Consider the following 23,976-nt stretch of genomic DNA (forward strand, 5'->3'; position numbering starts at 1 on the left):
TGTGTAATTGTCTTGTTTTCTGTTTGGTAACCATCTGAAGCAACGCGTTTGTTTGACTCTAAACTCTGAACAACCCCCAGGGCTGACACAGAAGTTCCCACGTCTCCCATAAAACCGCCACACCTTCCCTGCAGTAAATTGTCGTTTTCCAAAAAGCAGGCTTATTTTTAAACTGCAAAATGGGCGTTCTGAAACCATGTGTGTCTGCAAGCTTTTACGTGCACTTTACGTTACAATCGATCAATACGCCAACCCCATTAATCATGAAATAAAAAAAACGGAGATAGTCTGTTTTCTTTTTCTGTGTGTGAGCATGGGGCTGGTGTAAGAGTATATTTCGGTGCTTCTGGGTATGTGGGCAAACTTTGATGCATATATACCTGTGTAAACTGCTGTCTTTACCTAGCCACTATCCATAATTGTGTGTGCCAGACTATAATTATATATATATATATATATATATATATATATATATATATATATATATATATATATAGCCTCATTGTTTGTAAATGTCAGGATGGCAATCCACCCACATTACAGGTGTTGCCCCCATTATGTATCTAATATTCCATGTTGATTTTATAGCAGTCCCCTTGAAAAGGCTGTGTTATTCAGAGCAGCTAAAAGTGTGTACGGAGTACATTTAGTATGTCCAGCACAAACGAATGAAAATAATATTGCCAGTAAATGTGCTGCATAATTTTAATTTTGCTCTGCATAATTTAGTAATCTTGCTGCATGATTTAGTCCCAATGCAGGATAACCCTAGAAGTCCTGATAAAGTTAAAGCTCTGTGGGGTGGTTTTCATAGTTCTCTTTGATATATGGGTTTTTATACCACTGCATTTTGTGCAATAAAACTCCCAAACATATCATCTATAGATATATATATATATATCCACACACACACACTTACATAATTAAAACAACACCTATATATCATCTCGTCTAGCTCTTCTCGGTATATAGGGACAAAAGTGTGTGACAGTTTTCTGTGCATCTTATTTTTGTTTAATGCTAGCTTTCCCAATCTCAGTATATACCAACATTCAATTACACACCTCTCATTATATAGATACTTATGCCTGTGCGTGTTCACAACTGCACACAAACATGTATTCTTATACATTACATCGATCCCCTCGGCATATGCACCTAGCCTTAGATGTGTGTGTGCCGATACGAAAAGAAACAGACACACATTCCATATGGCAATCTGCATACCTTACAGATTCCCTGTCCATAGATAACAACAGGCAAGCATGACGAATTGCTCTAGGTTTACTTCACCTTTTTCCCTAAAAAAAACGCATTGAAGTTAAGAAAGTAAAAATAAATAACAGTGAATCCACTGCAGATGCCCCTAAATTCTGCGGAGACTCGTAAATATCAAAGAAGCACGTGAGAGGCTGTGATACGTTTAGCACCTGAACCGGCTAGGTGTAGTAGGCCGATTACACGTGCACTTGGGCTGTGTGCGTTTATGCACATGATAAAAGTCATGAAAGGTTATTATTTTTTGGAACTACTTCCGCCTTCCTCTAAAGCGTGCGAAGCTTACTTACATGGAGAAGTTCTATTTACAAGGTCTGTGTGGTTGGGGGGAGGAGGTGGGGTGCGAGCACAACGACTCGCGACTCTGGAGAACTTTCCAGATCCTGCACCCCCACCTGAACGCCTCTTCGGTGCTTGTATTACGTGGAGGGTGTGCTGCGGTTCTGAACTGGAGTATAAGTAGACCTGTGCCCCTCTCCCCGCGCCAGAGACATGCCCACGAGCAGTGGGGCACCGGGTTACACGTCTGAAACAAAATGGAAGCCAAAGGCCCAATAAATTCAGGCTTGACTCTTTCGCCTGAGCTAAATCAAATACAACATTTACTCAGGACTTTAATCTAAGAGTTGCACAGATTTAAAAAAGTAAAGTTTAGAGTTTAACCTCCTGGTTAACAAAGGTGTGTACATTTAAATTTCGGCGGCGTACAGCATGGTTGCGTACGTTATACCTTACGAACATACATATCTTTCATACATACCAACGTTTTGAAAAAACATGGTTACCAGGGTGGTTGCGCGCTAAGCTCGTAATGTCTTTTTTTTTTTTTCATACAAAAAAATAGCGTGGTGGGAAACGATGTACATGGCGTGGGGAGCACAGTATATTTGTTCAGTTTTACGGGCTAAATGCGTTTTGCGGGTTCAATGCGTACAAGTAGGCAGGCGCGCTATGATGTCTGTATTTGTTATAATAAAAAAAACATAGCGTGGTGGGAAACGCTGTACATGGCGTGGGGAGCGTTGTTTGATATGGAGTGGGAATTGCAGGTTTTCTTTTTAAATGTCGATAGGGACGGGGTGAGTCGTGTTTGACTTCACTAGGTGAGGAGGATTGAGGCGTTACACCACAGACAATGCAATTAGGTCGTGCACTGACTATCAGGTGTGACACTGTGATTTGCTTCCTCGGAGCTGTGCTAAAAGTGCCAGAAGTACTTGAAAAGGCACGTTGGCGGCGGCATGTCTGCTTAGTAAATAAAAAAGAGCTTGCGACGGCTAATGCTATGTCAGCGTGTACGCGCAGTGATTTCATGGTAATAAACGCGGTAACATTGCGACTGCTAATGCAGCTAATGCTATTTCAGCGTGTACGCAGTGATTTAATGCTAATAAAAGCGGGAAAATACAAGTTTTCGTACAATCTGCGCCTCTGAATTACAGTTCCAATACTTAAAATAATTATATTCAGATCGCATTGTAAATTTCATGTAGACGACAAAACTATATGTGCGCTTGCAATTTCATGCTGAATCACTAATACACTAATAGAAAATGTCTCTTTACATATTGTTGCTGTTCCTATTCTAAAGCGCCCTAACATCCTCAAGGCGCTAGCCTTCACACGCGCAAACATTCTCGCTAGCCTTAACACAAGCATGCATACACATAACCCTCACACATGGAAGTATGCATGCGCCCTTTTTCTCTACACATATGAGCGCACAAAACACACTATTTTATTTGCTTGCTATTGTCGTTTTTTAGACATGCACTTTACTAAGACACTAACGGCCTTCGGCCACTTTCGTCACATTTAACTTTATGCATAAAACAGTAAAGACGCCGTTTACTCTTTGCTTTAGAAACGCACTTCGTTATTTACTGTAACACATATTCCTTGCTGAAATGCTCCTTTATCGTTTTCTAATGTTAGCTGCGTGTCCAGAACAGCTATCTGAACATTCACGCACAACTAAACTTAAACTCGCCATTTTGTACAGCTTTCGTACAATCTGAGCCTCTAAATTGAAGTTCTGCTACTTTCAATAATTATATTAAGATTGCATTGTAAATTTATAGCAGACGGCAAAACTATATGAATACTTGCACTTTCATGCAAGAAAGCTAAGACACTAACAACCTTCGAACACTTCTGTTATAATTAACTTTACGCATAAAAAAATAAAGCCGCGATTTTATACAGCGTTTGTGCAATCTGTACGTCTACACTAAAGTACCGCTAGTTAAAATACTTATATGGGTTGTATTGTATATTAACAGTAACTAAGACAGTATCAGCCTTCGAACACTTCAGTTATAATTAACTTTACACATAGAAAAGTAAAGCCGCCATTTTATACAGCGTTCGTACAATCTGTACGTCTACACGAAAGTACCGCTAGGTAAAATATTTTTTGCTGTTCCCTTACTAAGACACTAGTGGCCTTCTGACACTTTAGTCATAATTAACTGTATGCATAAAAAAGTAAAAACACGCCATTTACTCTTTGCTTTGAAAGCGCATTTCGTTACTTACTGTAACGCCTATTCCTTGCTGAAATGCTCTTTTATCGCTTTCTAGTGTTAGCTGCGTGTCCAGAACAGCTATCTGAACATTCGCGCACAACTAAACTTAAAGCCGCCATTTTGTACAGCTTTCGTACAATGTGCGTCTCTGAATGAAAATTCTACTCATTATTATGCGTGCCTCTAAATTAAAGTGCAGTCAGTTACAATAATTCCATCTAGAATTGCATTTCGAGGTACAAGTACAATTCTTCACGCATAAAAGCAAACACACGCCTTTCTCCTCTGCACATACGAATGCACAGACCACACTGTATTTTTGTTGCTCGCTGTTGTCGCTTTTTAAAATGGAACTTACCGCTTGGTCTTGTAATTTGCTCATTTTGGAATAGGAAATATTTCTTCATGTATTGTTGCTGTTCCTATTATAAAGCGCTCTAACACTCTTAAACTGCTAGCTTTCACACGCGCCTGCATACACATAGCCTTCACACATAGGAGCAAACACGCGCCCTTTTCCTATGCATATACCAGTGCACAGAACATACTTCCTACGCCAAAAACACACCAGCGCAATAAATCACAAACGCCCGCCTTGCCTTCAAGCAATACTCACCTCATATGTTCACATTTACACTTAAGCCGCAGCCACTGAACTAACTCTCGACCATTAGACTTCTGTATCACGGCTGCTTCTTTAGCTTAGCATTCCATGAGCGCAAGCTTCTATTACAGAACGGAAGTCCCGCCCTATGACAGTTTCCGGCAAAAAGCACGCGCATGCATTGATTTAAAGCACGTTTGTTTAGTTGAAGAAAACCGGTATATTAGTTACTTTTTTCTCTGTACTCGCAATCTACATAAATGTTTTTACAGCGCTTTTACTCATCTGGTGTTTGCCGAAGTAAAAGCACGTGCATGCATTGTTTTAAAACGCGTTTGTTTAGCTGAAGAAACAAGTTTATTAGTTAGTTTTTCTCCTGTACTCGCAATCTAAATGGACACTTTTACAGCACTTTTACTCATGTGGTCTTTGACAAAGTGTCAGTGCAGCTTCTATTACGTGCCTCTAACATTTATGAGCAAGCACACGCATCTGAAACCTTTTATGACAATGCAGTTTTAAAAAAATTACAAGTTTCAATAAGATATGCACCCTTTGCTGTACTCGCAATCTAAATAAGAGTTTTTACAGCAACGTTACTCATCTAGTGTTTGGCAGAGTGTCAGTGAAGCTTCTATTATGTGCCTCTAACATTCATAAGCAAGCAGGCGATGCACGCTTTACTGCACTCGCAATACAAAAAAAAACGTTTACGTCAGCCTTACTCACAGCACCACTACACTATCCTTCAAGGCCGCCACTGCACCAAGACAACACAACTGCGCATCACTACTGCAGTACTTCAGCACTAGCACAGTACTACCACAGTACAGCCACAGCACTGCCACAACATGACTCAACATCACTACAACACTACTCAATACCACCACATCACCACTCACCACATCACTCAGCACCACAACATCATCACTAGTTCAAATATATTGTTTCTATATTACAAGAAAGTACATTACAAATGCTCAGTGTCACATTTTAAATGACAAACCTATAAACTTTCCTATTTTTTTAAACAAACAACTTAGTTAGAAATATTGTTATTTACAAGACCAATAGCTCAAAACTTTCTAATGCGAGACCTATTGCATTGCAAATGCTTGTTTAACAGATTTTATTGGTTTTCTCAAGCAATTACATTGCAATAAATCAGCTTGTGCTACTTGATGTTGTCTTTTCCACATTCTTAACAATTGTTAGTTATGCACTCAATCTGAGTTTCCAAGTGGTACAGGAACTATAACAGTATCTAACTGCCACCACCCCATCCCATCCCCGAGTCAACTCTTCATTAGATCTCATACAAGGTGTTGTATCTGTGTATGTTATCGGTAGTCTAGCTGTGCGCGAAGGGAAGGCAAGTCTATTGTTTGTAGAATAGTCGGTAGTGTCGTGTCAGTTGACAATTGTGCATATATTGTTTATTTTTTTGTGGCTATGTCATGGATGTTTTCCTTATGTGGTCTCCCCGTCTTGTTCTGAGGGTTCTAGTTCTGGGTATGCTAGGGTGTGTATTAATAACTCCCAAGCTCTAGCTATTTCTATGCGCCGTAGCCTTCTCTTGGACTCTCGCATCAGTATTCGCTCCTCACAACTTGCCCATTTCAGGAGTTCCCTGCGCCCTCCCTTCATCTTCCAATTCCTGGTTTTCTCTCGCTTCGCCAAGATATAAGCCAAATCCTGGAATTTATTAGAGAATCTGGAACGCCTTGCCTCCGGAAACCAGACTGAATCCCTCAACAATGGCTTTCAAAAAAGTAGTGAAAGCACCACTTAGGCATACTTTCTGAAATTGTAATGTACCTACTCCCCCCTTGTGACCATGCTTTGATGCTTCCTCCTCACGCTTTTGTTTTGTTTCTCCTTCTCTTACGGACTTTCTGCCCTGGTAAGTGCGGCTGCATTCTTTTTCCTGCCTGAACGTTTTGGCAGTTTTCAACACCCTTTTTTTGTGATTGCTTTTTTATGCTCATCTATAGTGTTGGTGGTGTTCTGATATTTTGATACTCTTGTGTACTCGTTTATTTTGCTCATTCAGATTTTTGTTTGGACCTACTTGTGTCCCTCTCTATTGTCCTTGATCTTCTGTAAAGCGCTCTGATACCCTCTTGGGTCATGTTCGCGCTAAATACAACTTTATAAATAAATTAGTATTTCTATCTTTGACCGAGTGGGGAAACCAGCCCAAGAGGCAGCAGGTCGGCGAGCAGGTTAGTTCCTTATCTATGACTTTGCTCACTGTTTGTATTACTTGTTACCAAAACTCCTGTAGTTGGGGGCAGTCCCAGAACATATGTAGTATGTGCGCCTGGAGCATACTGCAGCGTGGGCATGCCGAGTCCTCCATCTGGAAGTATCTGCTTATGCGTTCGGGGGTTAAATATGCTCTATGTAGTACATAATAGTTGATCAATTTGAAGTGTGCTTTTCTGGACACTTTCGGTGTCCTATCTAGTATGTTTTCCCAGTCTTTGATCGAGATATGTGTGCTCAGGACTCCCTCTCACTGAAGGCGTAGCCTCTCTAGTGGCTGAAGTCCATCCGCTAATAGTACTCTATATAGACAGGCCACCGCTTCGATGGTACCTGCCGATAGGGCCATATAGTAGCAAGTTTGTTGCGATGGGGGTTTCTGTGGTCTCTATCCGCCAGTGCCTACGAATGACTGTCGTTAGTGCCCTATGCAGCAGAAGGTGTCCCTGCGGTAGTCCAAACTCCTCTCGGAACTTCTGATATGGCAACATCCCTGAGTCCCTGTATAGGTGGCCTAGGTAGTTGTCACTCCTGCCTCCACCCATGCCTCCAGGTCCCGCCAGTTCCCTCCGTGTGGGAGAGCCCTCAACATGTCTAGGGGGAAGTCTGGAGAGTATGGAGTCCGCACCCCATCCTCTGCAGACCGCGGTTCCAGAATTAGATTTCTACCCAGAGTTCTTGAGGATCCTCCCCGGTGGATCTATTCACCCTGAGGAACAGCCTCAACCAGTCATTCAGGGAGACTCTATTCCGCCCGGGAGCCTCCCTCTGTCGTTGTTTTAGGGTTATACTGCACACGAGCCATTGTAGTTGGGTTGCTATGTCGTAAGTTTCAAAGTTCGGGGCCGCTAGACCACCCTCCTGTACAGGCCTCTGCAGTAACGCAAGGGCTACTCAATGGCCCCTGGTACAGTTCTTAGACTGGTTCAAAGTTGTTCTGTCACATTGCCTATCTATCGCATGACACCTGTGCACAGCCTTTGTCTTCAAGTATCAGCAGGAAAGAGGCATCAAAGTTTAAAATCTTTTATGCATGGTGCCCCCCACCTAACCTGAGACCTTTTCTGGGTTTCAGTCCTCAGCATGCACATGTGATTGCCTTGCTTGCTAAGATGAAAGAAAAAAGGTTATAATACCAGAGACTTCTATTATGCATGCTCACAAAGTCATTAAGAAGGACATTACCTTTTCAAAACCAATTGTATTGGTATCTATCAGTGCAATGGCAAAGGATCAAGGCTATGTATTATGATGTATTTTTTTAACCTGCAAACCTAGAAAACAACTAGCCAGTACTATCACTAAAAACAGTAAAACAGTGCAGTGTTGTTCTTGTTAATCAGTATTATAATAATTGAAAATGCCAATGTGTTAACATAGAAGTTAAAATATCATTTTCATGCTTAGTTGCTGTTATAAGTGCTTTCATGACAGATGAAAATAGAGCAAATTTTACCGCTATAATTTGGAACAGTGTCTGCTTAAAATGCATCTGATAGTATGAATGATGGAAAAAACCTAGGTACATTTTGTAAATAAACAACTATTTTGTTCTATAATTATATTTTGTTTAAATGTTTACTTTGTGTTTTGCAGAAAATGGAGACTTTCTAGCTCTTGACCTTGGAGGAACAAATTTTAGAGTGTTACTTGTCAAGATCCGTAGTGGCAAAAGAAGAAGTGTTGAAATGCACAATAAGATTTATGCTATCCCTACCGATATTATGGTTGGGACTGGAGAAGAGGTAAACAATATATTGTATTTTTAACTATACACTACATCAGTACTATCAGAAATTGGGTTGATTGATGACTGGGATGTGAGCCCTGGTCAAGCAGCAACCAGCATCCTAGTCATGGTGAGGCACAAGCCAACCCTAAATTAACCTGTGCTCAACCTTCAGGTAGATTGGCATAGAGCAGACAGGCTTAACTTAAAGGCAGTGTGTAAAGTATATGTGCAACAGTTCAAACAGTAATAAAGTGAACACATCACACAAAAAGGATCCCACACTAGATTAGAAAAATAAGAGTTATTTCTAATAAATAAAACAAGGCCAAAATGTCAAAAATCCAATAGTAGAACCGGAGATATGCAAGTTAAAAGATTTAAGTTAAAATGGCACCAACAAGCTCAAAGCGCTAACTGGTTATCTACTCGCGCCGAACCAGGACAAGGTCATAAGTTCAAGCCATCAGTGATGGACCCTGGGTCAGCTACACAGACCCAGTTAGATCTGCTGGACAAAGTACCTCAAATCCTGGTTTGCAGAACATTGCAGGGTCAGCATCAAAGATATGTTGCACAGCTAAAGTGATGTGTTGGTTCAAAGAAGGTGTGAGACTGTGATGTGAGGTGCTGCGTCATTGTCAAGTATCCCATTGGCACAGGCTTGTGATGCAAAGACTGACGTCGAGGATACATCGCACTGTCGGGGCGATGTGTCGGTTCCAAAGAGAAGCCAGCAAGAGTGGCAGTTCTTTCGGCAGCACAGCAGTCCTTCTTTCTTGCAGAGTATCCTCATGTCCAGAAGTTTACTAAAGTGTTGGTGTCTGAAGTTGAATATTTATACCTAGTTATGCCTGTGAGGTGGAAAAACTTTCTAGAGGCTTGCCTTCGAAGTCCACAGGTGCCATGCCTTCCTTGCCCTGGCTCCAAACTAACTTCAGAAGGTATGTAGCACTTGACACTATTCAAGTGTAAGTGGAGAAGTGCCCATCTCCTCCCTCTCATCCTGCCATTGATTTTTATTTATTATTTTTTATTTAGGAAGCTTATAGAGCGCACAGCTACCCCCAAAGGGGGTGTCCCGGCGCTACAGAATACTTGTCAGTCAAAAGGGGCTGAAAAGAGTGGAAAGGCTAGAGGGAGAGAGAAGTTTAAGGGAGAGTAAACAGCCAGGTCTTAAGTTTTCTGCGGAACACTTGCTCTGAATCAATGAACCTGAGGTCCAGTGGGAGGCTGTTCCAAAATTTGGCAGCAATCACTCCAAATATTCTGCCGCCGCTCCTGGCGCGGTGAAATCTGGGTACCACCAGGAGACGTAGGCTGTTAGATCTTAGTGCTCGAACAGATCGCGATAATTTGAGTCTTGTACTAAGGTAAGCCGGACCAGAGCCATTAAGGGCACGAAAGGTAAGGCTCAGGACTTTGAACTGGATACGTCTGGAGATGGGAAGCCAGTGCAGTTCTTTCCTATAAGCCGCAACAGAGTGGCGGAGAGGAATATTTCCAATTAGTCTGGCAGCTGCATTTTGGACAACTTGTAACCTATCAACAAGGTAGAGGGGGCGCCTGCGTAAAGACTATTGGAATAGTCTAAATGCGACGTGATCAGGGCATGCACAACAGTTTTACGGGAGTCCAAAGGGAGGTATGGGAAGATCTTCCTAATCATGCGCAATTTGCCAAAGCAGGCAGATGTAACTTTGTTGATCTGGGATTTACAGGACAAGGTGTTGTCAAAATGGAAACCCAAGTTGCGGGCTGACTGAACTGGAATAGGAGGGGGGTTCAGAACGGCAGGCCACCAAAGGGTGGTAGGAGGGGCAGTTTTTTGGTTGAAAAATAGGACCTCCGTTTTATCAGTGTTTAAGACCAGATGGTTGGCAGCCATCCAAGAACAGATGTTGCCAAGGCAGTTACGGAAGTTAGAGAAGTGGGGGTCAGAGTGGTCTCTAAAGGAAAAAATAAGCTGCGTATCATCAGCGTAGGAGACCACCCTGACACCCCACGACTCAACCACTCTGGCAAGGGGGCCTAAATAAACATTAAATAAAAGAGGGCTCAAGGCCGAGCCCTGGGGCACTCCACATAGGAGAGGTTTATCTTCTGATTTAAAGGGTCGAAGGAGTACTCTCTGCGTCCTCCCTGTAAGGAACAAACTGATCCAAGTCAGTGCAGTGCCTCCGATACCCAGCTGCTGCAGACGATCCAGTAATATATCGTGGGACACCGTATCGAAAGCGGCGGACAGGTTGAGGAGGACCAACATTGCCTCCTCTCCCCTGTCTACACACTCTCGAATTGTCTCTGATACTTCTAGCAGAGCAGTCTCTGTGCTAAAGCCGGTTCTAAAGCCGGACTGGGAGTCATGCAGCAGCTGGTTTATTTCTAGATAGTGGGACAATTGCCTCTGAACTACCTTTTCCAGAATCTTTGCAGGTTTCGGAAGAAGGGATATCGGGCGGTAGTTGGAAAATTGTGAGGGATCCGCATCCGTTTTTTTTAGAATGGGGACCAGCCTAGCCTGTTTCCACACTGAAGGGAATTGGCCTCTGGATAAAGAGGAGTTCCATATGGAAAGGAGAAGTTTAGATAAGATAGGCGCAAGAATTCCCATCACTTTAGCAGGGACTGGATCCAAAGGTGACCCTGAGGTGACCTGACAGAGTAATTTAGTGGCTATATCAGGCGTAATCTCTTCAAAGAAATTAAATGAGCATTTCTGAGTGTCAAGCTCAGTGGTCATAGGGGGGGACGAAATTGGTGTGAAAGAAGAGGATAGCTTAATGATTTTATCTTGAAAAAAATCCGAGAGCCCATTACAAAGGGTCTGACTGGGAGAGCTCTGGGACTTCAAAGCAGGAGGATTAACAAAATCCTTAACTATCTTGAAGAGGGTTTTGGTGGAATTCTCAGCTTTTTTAATTAACTGTGAAAAGTAACCTCTCATCGTAGTCCGTTTTAACTTTTGGAATTTCTTCAAAGCTGACTTATGTAATGATTTAGACTCAGGATCGTAGGACTGCCGCCATTTGCGTTCAAGTAGCTTGCATCAACTCTTTTCCTCCCGCAACGCGGGGGAAAACCAAGGAGCAGAGGGACGAGATCTGGCAGAAGTGATAGGGGCAAGGGGGGAAATGGCATCAAGTGCAGTGGTAAGAGCCGAGTTATATCTAGCACCTTCCTCATTAAAATCTAAGGAAGGATTGAACTGATAAGAAAAATAGGGGTCTATAGTAGCACAAGTGACATTAGGCCATTTACGACCATTCTCTCTATTCAAGGAGGAAGTGGAAGGAAGGAAGGGAATAGTGATTTCAAAAGGAAGGAGAAAATGATCAGACCAGGTGAGGGGCATTGCAGGGAGCGAAATGATACCAGGGTGGTTCGTAAATATAAGGTCAAGGGTATGACCAGCTATATGTGTCGGGCCATTAACCAATTGGTACAGGGTTAAACCTTGCATGGTATCAGTTAGAAGAGACGCCTGAGGGCAGGAAGGGTTGTCAACGTGTAGGTTAAAATCTCCTAACACCGTAAAGTAAGTGTGTTTTAAGGAGAGGTCGGCTATTGTTTGTAACAGGGTAGTAAGTGAGGAAGAGGAGGCAGTATTGGGGTTATATACCAGAATACCAGCTAAGATAATAGTGGCTGAGTCCGAAATCGTAAAATACATAGCATCAATAAGCCCTAAATTAGTGAGTTTCTTAGTGGTTAGTTTAAGATGTGATTTTAAGATAACTGCAAGGCCTCCTCCATTTTTGTTATTATCACGATTGATACCCACCAATCGGTAGCCGGGGGGAGTGGCTAGGTGTATATCAGGTCTGGAGGAATCTTTAAGCCACGTTTCCGTGAGAAATAGGATATCCCAATCCTGTGTATCAATAGATAGCAATATCTCATGATGGTGCATCTAGGCATCCCTAAGCTCCCTAATGTGTGTTGCTGTCTGGGAGGAATACACCAACTCAACTACACTTGGTCATATTATCCTCAGAATGGCTAAGGCATAAAAATGCCAACTTTCTAAAAGTGCCATTTTCAAAATGATACGGTAAAATCAGACTTAACCATAAGTTAGGAGTTTTTATTCCAATTCCAAAGACCGCAAACATGATCTAGTTACCTGTTGCCATTTGGAAATTAAAGTGTATTCAACGCAATAAGGTAGCTCCAATGTTATCCTATTGGAGAGGTAGGCCTTGCAGTAGTAAAAAACGAATTTGAGTTTATCTGATAGAGACTTCTAACTGCAGTTTCTTTACCTTTGTATTATCCCCAGGCGGCAGAATTGATCCAGAAGTTTTTTTACAGCATTTCCTCTGCGCATCAGTGGAGGGGTGGGGCGACTCAGTAACAACATCGACCAATGAATGTGCCATCGTCAGAGCCCATAAAAGCCCTCCCCTGACGCACTGATGTCAGGTTCTTTCTTTCCAGGCTTCCACGTGGATCCGTAGAACGGTATCTCTGGTCATTTTTGGTCCCTCCACGACAAAACAGTGAGCTTTTTTCTGGTTATCTTCAAGGTCCTGGGGACTACGATGTTGGCCCCTCATCCCATTTGCATGTGGAGTCTAGGCGTGCACCCTGACTCCGAAAGGTGTGGCTAGTGTCTTCAGCTTTGGTCGTCAGCCTTGCAGGAGCACCACATAACGTTGTTAGCAGCACAGTGGTCGACAGCCCCTTGTTGGTCTCGGTCCTCTCCTTCCTCCGTACACCACCCGGGGGTCCGTTCTCGCTGTCACCCGGTAAGTCAAACCATAAGCAGTCAGGGCCATGTCCTTCCCCAACTTTACTGCGTACATGCGGCGTCCCCGACTCACCTCCTATTTCTCCAATGTCAGAGTGTGTGTCTGTCCCTTGGCTTCCAGGTTTTCCCGACACTACTATGCCTCAGTAGAGAGAATACTATCTATCCCTTTGTGCCATTTGTGGCTCTCAGCCTCCCTCTGGTGTGCTTCTCCGCCCCAAGGAAGTCTGTGAGGCCTCAACTGCCTCCAAACCAGTGGGACCTCCCTTGGTGTCAGCAGGGCCTTCGATTCCATGATTGACTCAGTCTGAGCTCCGGTGCACAGCCCTTCGGGGTTCCCACCTGTGATGCCTTTGCTGGATCCACCGGCGCCGACTTCAGCGTTGAGGGCAACGTCCGCCCTTACTTTGTCTCCCCTCCCGGACACCAAGGTGTGTTGCCTTCTTAACGCTGATCAGAATAGGCGCCAGTGGCACAGTCCTCTTTGGGCTACCTTCCTCTGCCTTCGGAGGAGCCCCTTGCTAATTTCTTTTTGGCACACAGGTATTTTGGTGATTGGGGTGATCACATGATTGAGCTTCTTCTGGAGGTTCCTTGGCTTTCTGTCCTTGGTGACGCTAGTAACCTTGATTCTTCTCTAGCCTGTTTTCTCCTCCTCGCCTCGCCAGCTGTCTTGGCTTTTGCTCAGCTTCTGCAAAGAGTTGATGTTTTTCTGAGGCTGCAACTTCCTTTTGTGGAAGTTGCCATTGATTCCCCTAATTGGGATGCTTCAGGAGGAACAGCTTAGAACTGAGCTTGCACTTCCCTTCAGTGAAACCTCTTTGACATTCTGTTGAGCACTTGGGCTAACCCCTTTCAAGGGCCTCTTTTGAGCATTCTATAACTCCTAGGCACCATCCTGCCCCTGGAGACCCTCTCTGCCTTTCCTGTCAACCTACTCCACACAGCTTTGTGGTTCAGGTTTCTACATCTGCCCCCAGCATCGACACCATGCCTGACGTCCCTCCAGACAGGGTGTCTAAAGGTCTGGATGCTTTTGGTCGGTATATCTTTTCTGCTACCAGCTTCGCTTTACGGTCCCTTAATACAGCTTGTGTTTTGGGTCGTTTGTCCCATGTGTTGTGGGATTCAGTCTTGCTACTTCTCCCCTACGTCCCTGATGACTCTCAGGACACTCTTACTCAGCTGATCCAGGATGGCCATCAGGAGGCTACATTACTGATTCTTTGTGGCATGGACACCACATATTCTGTTGGATATACCATGGCCCTTTTGGTACCTATTTGCCGGTGTGCCTGGCTACGTACCTCTGGCTTCTCTGAATCTGATCAGTCCTCCTTGTTGTACATGCTTTTTGATGGTCAATATCTGTTTGGCTGTCTAGCTGACTCTGCTTTATGCTGTTTTTGGGTTAGTCGGAGTGGAGCGGACTCTTGATACTTGATTGCCATACCATCCTTTTCTACCCACCATACTTATTCGGGCTGGGAATGGTCTCCTGCCTTCCCGTCTGTGTGGGCTGTTATAGGGTACTGCTGGTTAATTCTTCTTTTCACTCGCCACCTCGGCGTGCTGTCCATTATGGTGCTCCTGTCCCGGCAGGTATTTTCTTTTCTTACATTCTTACCTAGTTGATGACAGATTGTGTTTTTAGGACGCGTTGTGTTTTTGGGATGTGTATTAATGTCTGGCCCTGTTTGGTGTCTACACTGATGGCTGCACAGTGTTCTTTGCTTTCTACCCACGTTCTGATTGGGTGCTTTGCTGGAATTGTGTGGATGCAGTTGCCTTGTTCCCTGTCCTACAGCATACTTTGTCTGTATGCCTTACAGGTATTCCTCCATATGTTTCTGACACCAAAGTAACCCTTATACAGGACTCCACATGCTGTGCTTTGGTGCACCGGTGCAAGTTGGAAGATGGTACTCAGGAGTCCTTATTGCCCCATGCCCCCCCTGTTGTTGAGTGACATAAGGGAAGGGGCATGGTTCCTGGCTAAGTTACATTGTCCGGTCCTGCCCTACGTGATGTTCCTTCTTTCTCTCTTCAGGCGTTAGAACTTCTTGTGCTAAATCTCTCTATGCACGGGCACGATGGGCATCTGCCCTCTTTCTTTTTTCTCTCAGGGTCCTTATGGCCCTGCCTTTCTGTATCTTGGCATGGGTGGCCTACTCTGCCGCCCCACCTCTTCTGTGCCTCTGCATGGCTTGTTTTTCCTCTGCTTCCACCTTGCGCAAAGCTGCAGTTGCATTCTCTTTATTGATTGTAAACATTTCCATGACACCTCCGATACCAACCCCGTTTTGTTACTGGTCTGACTGTGTTTTAGATGTGCCTTCTACCCTTTTTGTGGCTTTCTGGCTATTTTCATATTTCGTTCTTCTTGGACATGGGTTTCTTACCCGTCCACTCTGGGCTGGCATGGATGGTGGTCTGTGATCCCTTAGGATTCTTTCTGGGGCGTTTCCTCCATTCCTTGCGAGTGCGGTTGCAGTTCTAACCCTTTGAGAGTTTGTTTCCCTTGTACTAATAGGCATACCAAGTACAATCATGTGTGATGTCAGGATCCTCCATCACGTTGTTCCCTGGCTTGTTAGCCGGGAACAGGTTGTCCCCTTCACATGATGACTTTCTTTTGCTTCTGGCCTTGCTTGTTAGGCTGTGGGTACTGCCTCACCTTCTGTTAGTCCCGTTCTTTACACTTGTCCAATGGTTGGACCTCATCTATGGTATTGGTCTTCCCATATTATTTTTATTTGCACTGAGGACTAATTATCTGAAGGGGCCTCCCCTGTGTTTTAACCCTGTTCAACTAGTCCTCCCTTGTGGTCTTTCTTTCTCTATTCTAGCAGGGTTGTTTCTCCTCTACAGCTTTCTTTTCACTTGTCTCTCAACTGACTAATCGTACCCGTCAGTCGGTAGTGCTGTTTCTGTCTGTTCATTTGGTTTTCTGGGGGGGGGGGGGGGGGTGGGGGGGGGGTGGATTCTACCCCACCCTCCCTTTAGACCGGGCCATGTGGCTGGTTTCCAGCTCGCCGTTGTCTCACCTTTGGCCCATGTTCGCTGTTGTGGTTGTTTGTGTATACACCTTTTATTGTACAGTATGAACTCTAAAAGTGTGTGTGTGTGTGTGTGTTTATATATATATAAATATATATATATATAAATATATATATATATATCACCACAATCCTCCTTTAAAAGAACGAGCAGATGCCTCGTATGGGAAACTTTGAAGCATCTTTATTATTAAATGGCGAATGCATTTCGGGCTTTCCGGCTTTCGTCAGCGCCTAAATGTTCAGGATTCTTCACTTCAACATCAAAATACATCCTGCTGGTCACGAATGGTGAACGTCCCTCAAGTGTTTGCTCACCAGACTCAGTCCGCGAAATTGTAGTGGACTGCAGTTCCCAGGATACATCTCCCTCCCGGGTAAGTGGTGCCGGGCGTTGATCTACTCTTATCCTGATTGGATTGCGGAACGCAGGGCTGGATGTTTGTGCTGCCAGTGTCCTGTAGAATAGAATGCAAGTGCCTCTCCGGGTCTCCAAAACCGCTTCAGCCGCCAATCTCAGGATTCAGTGGAGCGGGGGCAAGTATGACAATGCATCCCGCCCGGCTTGAAGTGTAATACTTCAATGCAACCGCCTTATGTAGTCCCAAACTTGAGGGCGGGCCCAGTTCAATCCAATCTTGGAAGACACACAAACCTGCCGAAGCAGCTGCCAGCGGGGGACCGGGCCAACTTGCAAAGCTGGTGCCTCTGTAGCGCGATTCTGGCTTGCGCGCTTAATATCACCACAATCCTCCTTCAAAGGAACGAGCAGAGGACTCTTAGGGGAAACTTGGAAGTATCTTTATTATTAAATGGCGAATGCATTTCGGCCTTTCCGGCCTTCGTCAGCGCCTAAATGTTCAGGATGCTTCACTTTAACAGCAAAATACATCATGCTGGTGGCGAATGGTGAATGTCCGCTCCGCCCCTCAAGTGTTTGCTCACCAGACTCAGTCCGCGAAATTGTAGTGGACTTCAGTTCCCAGGATACATCTCCCTCCCAGGTAAGTGGTGCCGGGCGTAGTTCTACTCTTATCCCGAGTGGATTGCGGAATGCAGGGCTGGATTTTCGTGCTGCCTGTGACCTGTAGAATAGAATGCAAGTGCCTCCTCGGGTCCCCAAAACCGCTTCAGCCGCCAATCTCAGGATTCAGTGGAGCGGGGGCAGGTATGACAATGCATCCCTCCCAGCTTGAAGTGGAATACTTCAATGCAACCGCCTTATGTAGTCCCAAGCTTGAGGGCGGGCATATATATACATATACCTATCTATTTATATGTTTTATACCTTTACTTCTCGGAAATCTGCGTTTCATAGTCCCAGAGGGCTTCTCTTTCATAGTGTTTCCTTTACCTCACGTATTCTATGCCCATGATTGTTGATATTGCTCGCAATACTTTCTTAACCCCTTTCACTGCTAGGCTTTTTCTCCCCTGTGCTAAGCGTTTCTTGGCTATTTAGGGTAATTCGAGCTTAGGCCCCTGTAACTTTTTTTCCACTTAAGGTATCCATGCCAAATTTGCTTCCTTTTTTTCCAAAATCTTGAGGATGCTAAAGGTACGCAGCCAAAATATAGCAACATTATTATATATATTTTTTTTTAAATGGGAAAAACGTGCTTCAGAAGAAAGTGTCAGTTTTTTTCCCTGAAATGTAATCAACAAAGCTTTTGTGGTACTGAAATCACCATCTTCTCAGCTTTCAGGGACAGGCAGACTTTTGTCAGAAAACCAAAATTTCCTACACAGTTTTTGGTATTTTAGTAGGACATAGCCTATTTTTGCTATTTTGTGTGCTTTCAACCTCCTTCCAGTAAATATAGCATGTTACAATGCATGCTATTACATTGCGTAATATTACAACGCGGTCGTTACAATGACTGCCTTGTTAGTACGCAATACCTTTACATTGCAAGTCATTACAACGACTTGCTGTAGGGGGCTCGTGTTTACTTGGGTATAGTAGTATTTATTATTCCTACTCCAGTTTGCGCAACAGCAGAGAAGGTGTTTAATTTCATATCCAATACCTTAGCGCTCCCTACAGCAAGTCGTTCTAATGACTTGCTATGTAAAGGTATTATGTACTAACAACGCGGTCATTGTAACAACTGCGTGGTAAAAGCACTGCTTTGTAACAACAGCATTGCAAACGTCCTTTTCCTCTACGAGTTAGTAGTAGAAATGGATGTGAAAGCAATAATGGATCCCGGAAACCTATACATTTCTGAAAGTAGACAAAATTCTGAATTCAGCAAGGGGTCATATGTGTAGATCCTTCAAGGTTTTTTTATATAAACTAACAGTTGAAAATACAAAATATTGAAATTGAGTTGAAAAAACAGCCATTTGTGCCAACGTTTTCACCTGTTACAACTTCTAATTAGGACATATTTTTTAGAGCAATATACCGTTACATCTACTGGGCCCTTCTGATTGAGGGATATATAGGACTTGTAGGTTTACCGAGGAACCTAGAGGCAGTAACTGAGCTGCGTCTTGCAATGGTTTTTCGTTGTGTACTGGGTATATAGCAATAAATTTGGTAAAATATAAAGAGTGAAAAATAGGTACAAAGAAAAGCTATATATTTCCGAAATGGGAGCAAAAAATATAGTTTAGAAGCAGTGGTTATTTGCACATCTCCAAAATTGTCGGTACAAGCATGTGAATTAGAGGATATTTTTCAACAGACTTCTTTTTTACTCATTGTCTCACATTTGGAAGGCAGAAATGCAAAGAAAGTCAACGGGTAATAACACCTGTTCTACTATTCTGTATTCCCCTAAGTCTCCTGATACAAATGCTACCTCACCTGTGTGGGTAGGCCTAGTGCCTGCGACAGGAAACGACCCAACACGCAACGTGGACAAATCACATTTTCCAGTGAAAACTGACCCTTTTTTCGCCATGTGCCTAGTTGTGACTTTTGGACCCTAGCTCAGCCGGCGCCTTGAAAAACCTAGCAAACATGTACATTTTTTATAATTAGACATACAGGAGAATCCAGGATGGGGTGACTTTTGTGGCCCTCACCAGGTTCTGTTAACCCGAATACCTTGCAAACGTCAAACTTTGTGAAAAAAATAATACATTTTCCTCACATTTCTGTGATGGAAACTTCTGGAATCTGTACGTAGCCACAAACTTCCTACACACCAAGCATTCCCCAAATTCTCACGATAAAAATGGTACCTCACTTGTGGGGGTATGCCTAGAACCCTAGACAGGAAACGCCCAAAACGCAACGTGGACACAAAACCTTTTCCAGTGAAAATTGACCCTTTTTTCACAATGTGCCTAGCTGTGGATTTTGGAACTAGTTCTACTGGCACCTAAGTAAACCTCGCAAACCTATACATGTTTTAAAACTAGACATCCAGGGGAATCCAGGATGAGGTGACTTGTGTTGCTCTCCCCAGGTTCTGTTAACCATATTCCCTTGCAAACCTCAAACTTTGTCCCAAAAAAATACATTTTCCTCATATTTCTGTGATGGAAAGTTCTGGAATCTGTGTGGATCCACAAACTTCCACCCACCAATCATACCCCAAAGACTCCCGATAATAATGGTACTCCATCTGCCTCCTGGGGGCGGGCAGAAAGGCTGGCATTTTTTGGGCTGGGTGAGGGCACTGGCATTCCCATACTGGGCAGCCCCCACCCCTGAATATTGGAGAAAAGAATCCTTGGTGCCTAGTGAACTTTCTGCCCCAAGGGGGAAGATAAGGGGCTTTTGCCCCCATCTGCTTCAAGGGGGGGGGGGGGGACAGGAAGACTGTGGCAAGGTTTTTGGGGGGAGGCATTGGCAGGCCCATTCTGGGCAGCCCTCACCCCTGGGTATAAACAAAAAAGACGGATCCCTGGTGGCAAGTGGGCTTTCTGCCTGGTGGGCAGATCAGGTATCTATTGCCCCCATCTGCATCCTGGGGGGTGGGGGGGCAGAAAGGCCTTTGCATTTTTTTGTGAGGGAAGGATGCAGGCATTGGCATGATAATTCTGGGCTTCCCCCACCCCTGTCCTAAAAAAGAGAATCCAGGGTGTCTAGGGTGTTTTCTGCCCCCTCTGGGAGGGCAGATTTGAAAGACTGGTCATGTCACTCTTTCTGGGGGGAGCAAAGTCAGTTGCTCAAGGGGCTGCTACCATCTCCCTGGTGCCTAGTGGGTGGATCCCCAAGCAGGGATCCACTCTGGAGGGGAGATTCTCCCCTTTCCAACGATACCTCTCCCATGTAATTTTGTCTCGGGGGATAAGATAGCCCCACGAGCACCGAAACAATAAAACTGAAACTAAGTTTCAGTATCATTTTCATGCGCACGATTGTCGTTACATTGAAACAAAAAAAAGCCTCCAGAGGCAACATTTTAAAAATGGATATCCCTCTACTGTCTGCAGCAGAAAGATTGTGTGCGCTTGTGCACATGACGGAGCCATTCAGTCAAGACTACTGCGGGGGTTAAGCTATTGGTTGGTGCTCTCTGCATTGCCTTCTTCTATGGCTAGGAGCTTTGGCCCAGTTAGCTATTGTCCTTAGCTTTCCGCCTTGGTTTCTTGGGCCGATTGGCCTTCTAGGGGGTATGGTATAGCTATGTTTATATGGCATGTTTTTCCCACTAGTCTTATTCTTCTGCCATGGTGTTTTTCCAATGTTTTCGCAAGTGGCGGACTCTGTTCCGTATGGGGCTCTCCCCAAGTTTTCTCGTGGGATGTTTTCTTCCTCACCCTCCCTTTCTGGCGAGCGGTCTCTATCTCCTTTTCTTATGCAGACCGGATAGCCTAGTCAGGGATCTTTCTAGAAATCAGTTTGCAGACCCTCCTCCGGGATGGTATTGCTTGGGTATCTCATCCAAAGGTAAGGAATCTGCGGCTAGATGTCTTTATCAGATGAATTAGTTACTTACCTTCAGTAATGCCTCATCTGGTAGAGACTAGATCTAGCCACAGATTCCATACCAACCAACCCATCCTCCCCACTCTGCAAACTTATTCTCCTTTTCTTCCTGATCCCTTCTATGCACCCTCGTGCCTTTCATTGGTTAAAAAACAAACATTAAAAAGTGAAACTAAGGTAGCTTACCAAGCCAAGATGGTGGACGCACCTTGAAAGTGCTCGTGGACCCCTCCAACATCCGCTCAAAATCCTCACGTCCTGCGGGCCATCCTGCCCTGAATGTTGTCGTCCCCCTCAGCTCAGCACCTCTGGCTGTACCTCTGGGTGTGCGGAGTCCCGCGCTTCACTGCCCTGCTGCTGTCGATCAGCCGACGTGCCTCGCGGCTAAGATGGCGGCCCCCTCACCGGGGCTACAGCGCCTGCCGCCCTTGGAGTGCTTTGCTTGGCCTCTTGCCCGAATGCCTGAAGGGGTGGAGAGGTCCTCCTGCTGCCGGACTGCCCAGGGAAAATCACTGGCTCCGAGGCGGGACCTGTGTCCTTCTCCCTGCCACGCCTGGCCGAGCTTGAGGGAGCACGGCTGCGGCCACGGCTTCTGGGTTCCACCCGCTGGCGCTAGAGGGAGTGGGCGCGGTATGCAGCGGCCCGGCTGCCTGTGTCTGCGGTGACGGCTGTGGTTGCGCCCCAGCCCCGCCAGCGCCACTGCTGTGGCATCAGGTGCCATATCGGTCAGCGGGGGCTGAAGGACGACGGCGGTCGTTTTCTGCCTGCCGTGAGGTGACACCAGTGACCCGGGAGCCGACACGTGTCAGACCTTCAGACGGGTGAGTCCCGGCGGCGAAGGAGGTCCAGGGACATTCTTTTGGGCCCCCCAGCGCGTGGGAGGCCGGCTGGAGTGGGAACCGGCCCCGGGTGGTGTCACCCGTCGTTTGGTCCGGCTGGGTCCCCTTCCCCTTCTAAACTCTGCGGTTTCTGGGCCGGCTCCCCGAGCCTTGGCAGCATCCTCTGGCAGCGGCCGGAGGCCGCCATTGAACTCCTGGCGGGGGGTGGCCTGAGAGTGGTACCGGCTGAATACATCAAGCGATGAGGAGCCCGTGATCGGGCCCCTCGGCCGCCGTCTTGCCCCCCGGCCTATCGCTGCCTGGCTTGAGAAGAGCGCTGGGGCAGTTACAGAGGTGATCCCCCTGGCCCGGCCCTAAATCCCTGGTTCCACCCAACCATCTCGAGACAGTTACACTGGCAGCAGGGGCACTCGGCCGCACACACTGGGTGGCGCCCAGTTCCATGTGCAGACCACCTCCATTAGCCCCTCTTGTCCTGCATCTACCGGGTCCATGGGCCTGTCTAGCTGCGGCCGGGGCTGGGGTTCCGGACTGGCCCCCTCCCACACATTGCTACTCATCGGGGTTGAGGCCTAGGGAGGTGGAACTCGAGCGGCGCGGTGCCCACGAGGCGCCTCTTCCACCGGCTACTCCGCTGCCACCCTCCCTGAGTGACGCCTGCAGTAATCTGCGGGCCTTGCGGGCAGGAGCCTCTCTGCGGCCCCGGTCCGGAATTCTCTCTCCCTCCTTTTTGTTGAGGGAGGGCCATCCTGCCTGAGGAAGTAGAATCCGCCACGCATACTGAGCGGCAGCGGGTCTGAGTGGGCTACCTCATCCGCCCTGGCTGCCCCCCTACTGATCTTCGCCCGTCCGGGGAGGACTACCGGCCCCCTGCCGCAAGGCCCATCTGAAGAGACTCTCGAAGTCCCCCGCCCTGCGGAGTGCCACCATGGGCAGAACGGATAGACTGCCTGCCACCCAGACCAAAATGGACCGTTTCACCACCAAAGATGTGTGCGTGACCGGGGGTACCACGGACCAGGAGCCTCCAAGGCCCGCAGATTTGTCCACTATCCTACAGGCCATCCACGCCTCACAATCCTCGGTGGAGGGCAAGATCGCGGAGGTGTGAGTGGATATGACCCTCATCCAGCAGGACCTCCGAAATGCCACGGCCTGGATCAAAGAGACTGAAACCCGAATTTCCACCGTAGAAGACGACGTCCAGCAACTTAAGGGGCAAGTGGCTCGTCTCCAGTTGAACAGCCAGGAGTTGCACCAACGGGCGGAAGATGCGGAAAACAGGTCCCAGTGCAACAACCTCCGCCTGGTAGGATTTCCGGAGGGAGCGGAGCAGGGCCGTACGGTGGACTTCTTGAAGAGGCGGTTACAATTGTGGGTCCCTGAGGGCTCTCTCTCCCCATGGTTCGTGATGGAGCAGGCCCACCGTTCTCTCGCCCCTAAACCACCACCAGGTGCGCCCCCCCACCGACCGGTCATAATGCTGGTTCTCAATTTTAAGGACTGCAACGCTATCCTGGCTGAAGCCCGCAAACAGCAGTGGCTCCAATATGAAAACCACGCAATCATGAACTTCCCAGATTACACTTGTGAGGTCCAGGGTCAGCGCCACTCGTTTGGTGAAGTCAAACAAAAGCCTGCGAGTGGTGTTCGCTAACAGGACCCTGTTCTTTGACACTCCTACTGAGACCTGGGCTTGGCGGACTGAGGAGCGCCCTCTGTGAACCAGCGACCGGAATTCACAGCCTGGGGAGGTGGATGGCGGGCCGTCCCACCCCGCGCCCTCCGCCCCTCGGCCTCAGCGCACCCACTCCTGCAGGCGCCGTTGCCAGAGACTAGCCCGGTCAGACTCCCCTCTGGGCCCCTCTTGACAGCCAATACTGCTTCCTGAAGAATCCTCGGCTGGGAGGCAATCCGGCTCGTCCGGCCACCTGCACCGCAGGGGTATTTCGCCCCGGCCTTCATTGCTGGACCTTCCGGACACTGACCTTTCCCGTAACCCGACACTCCTGGGAGACCCTGCTTGA

The 23,976-nt window shown here is 46.3% G+C and overlaps 1 protein-coding gene across 1 annotated transcript in view; it reads left to right on the forward strand.

Moving 5' to 3' along the window:
- LOC147711436 (hexokinase-1-like) overlaps positions 1–23,976 on the forward strand; it is a 2,269,016-nt gene that overhangs the window by 1,639,423 nt on the left and 605,617 nt on the right. The window contains exon 11 of the mRNA XM_086919487.1: positions 8,275–8,423. Within this exon, the coding sequence (XP_086775613.1) occupies positions 8,275–8,423 (149 nt within the window). The remainder of the gene's footprint in view (positions 1–8,274; positions 8,424–23,976) is intronic.

This window comes from Lissotriton vulgaris, chromosome 5 (assembly GCF_964263255.1).
Source record: "Lissotriton vulgaris chromosome 5, aLisVul1.2, whole genome shotgun sequence".
Taxonomy (NCBI): domain Eukaryota; kingdom Metazoa; phylum Chordata; class Amphibia; order Caudata; family Salamandridae; genus Lissotriton; species Lissotriton vulgaris.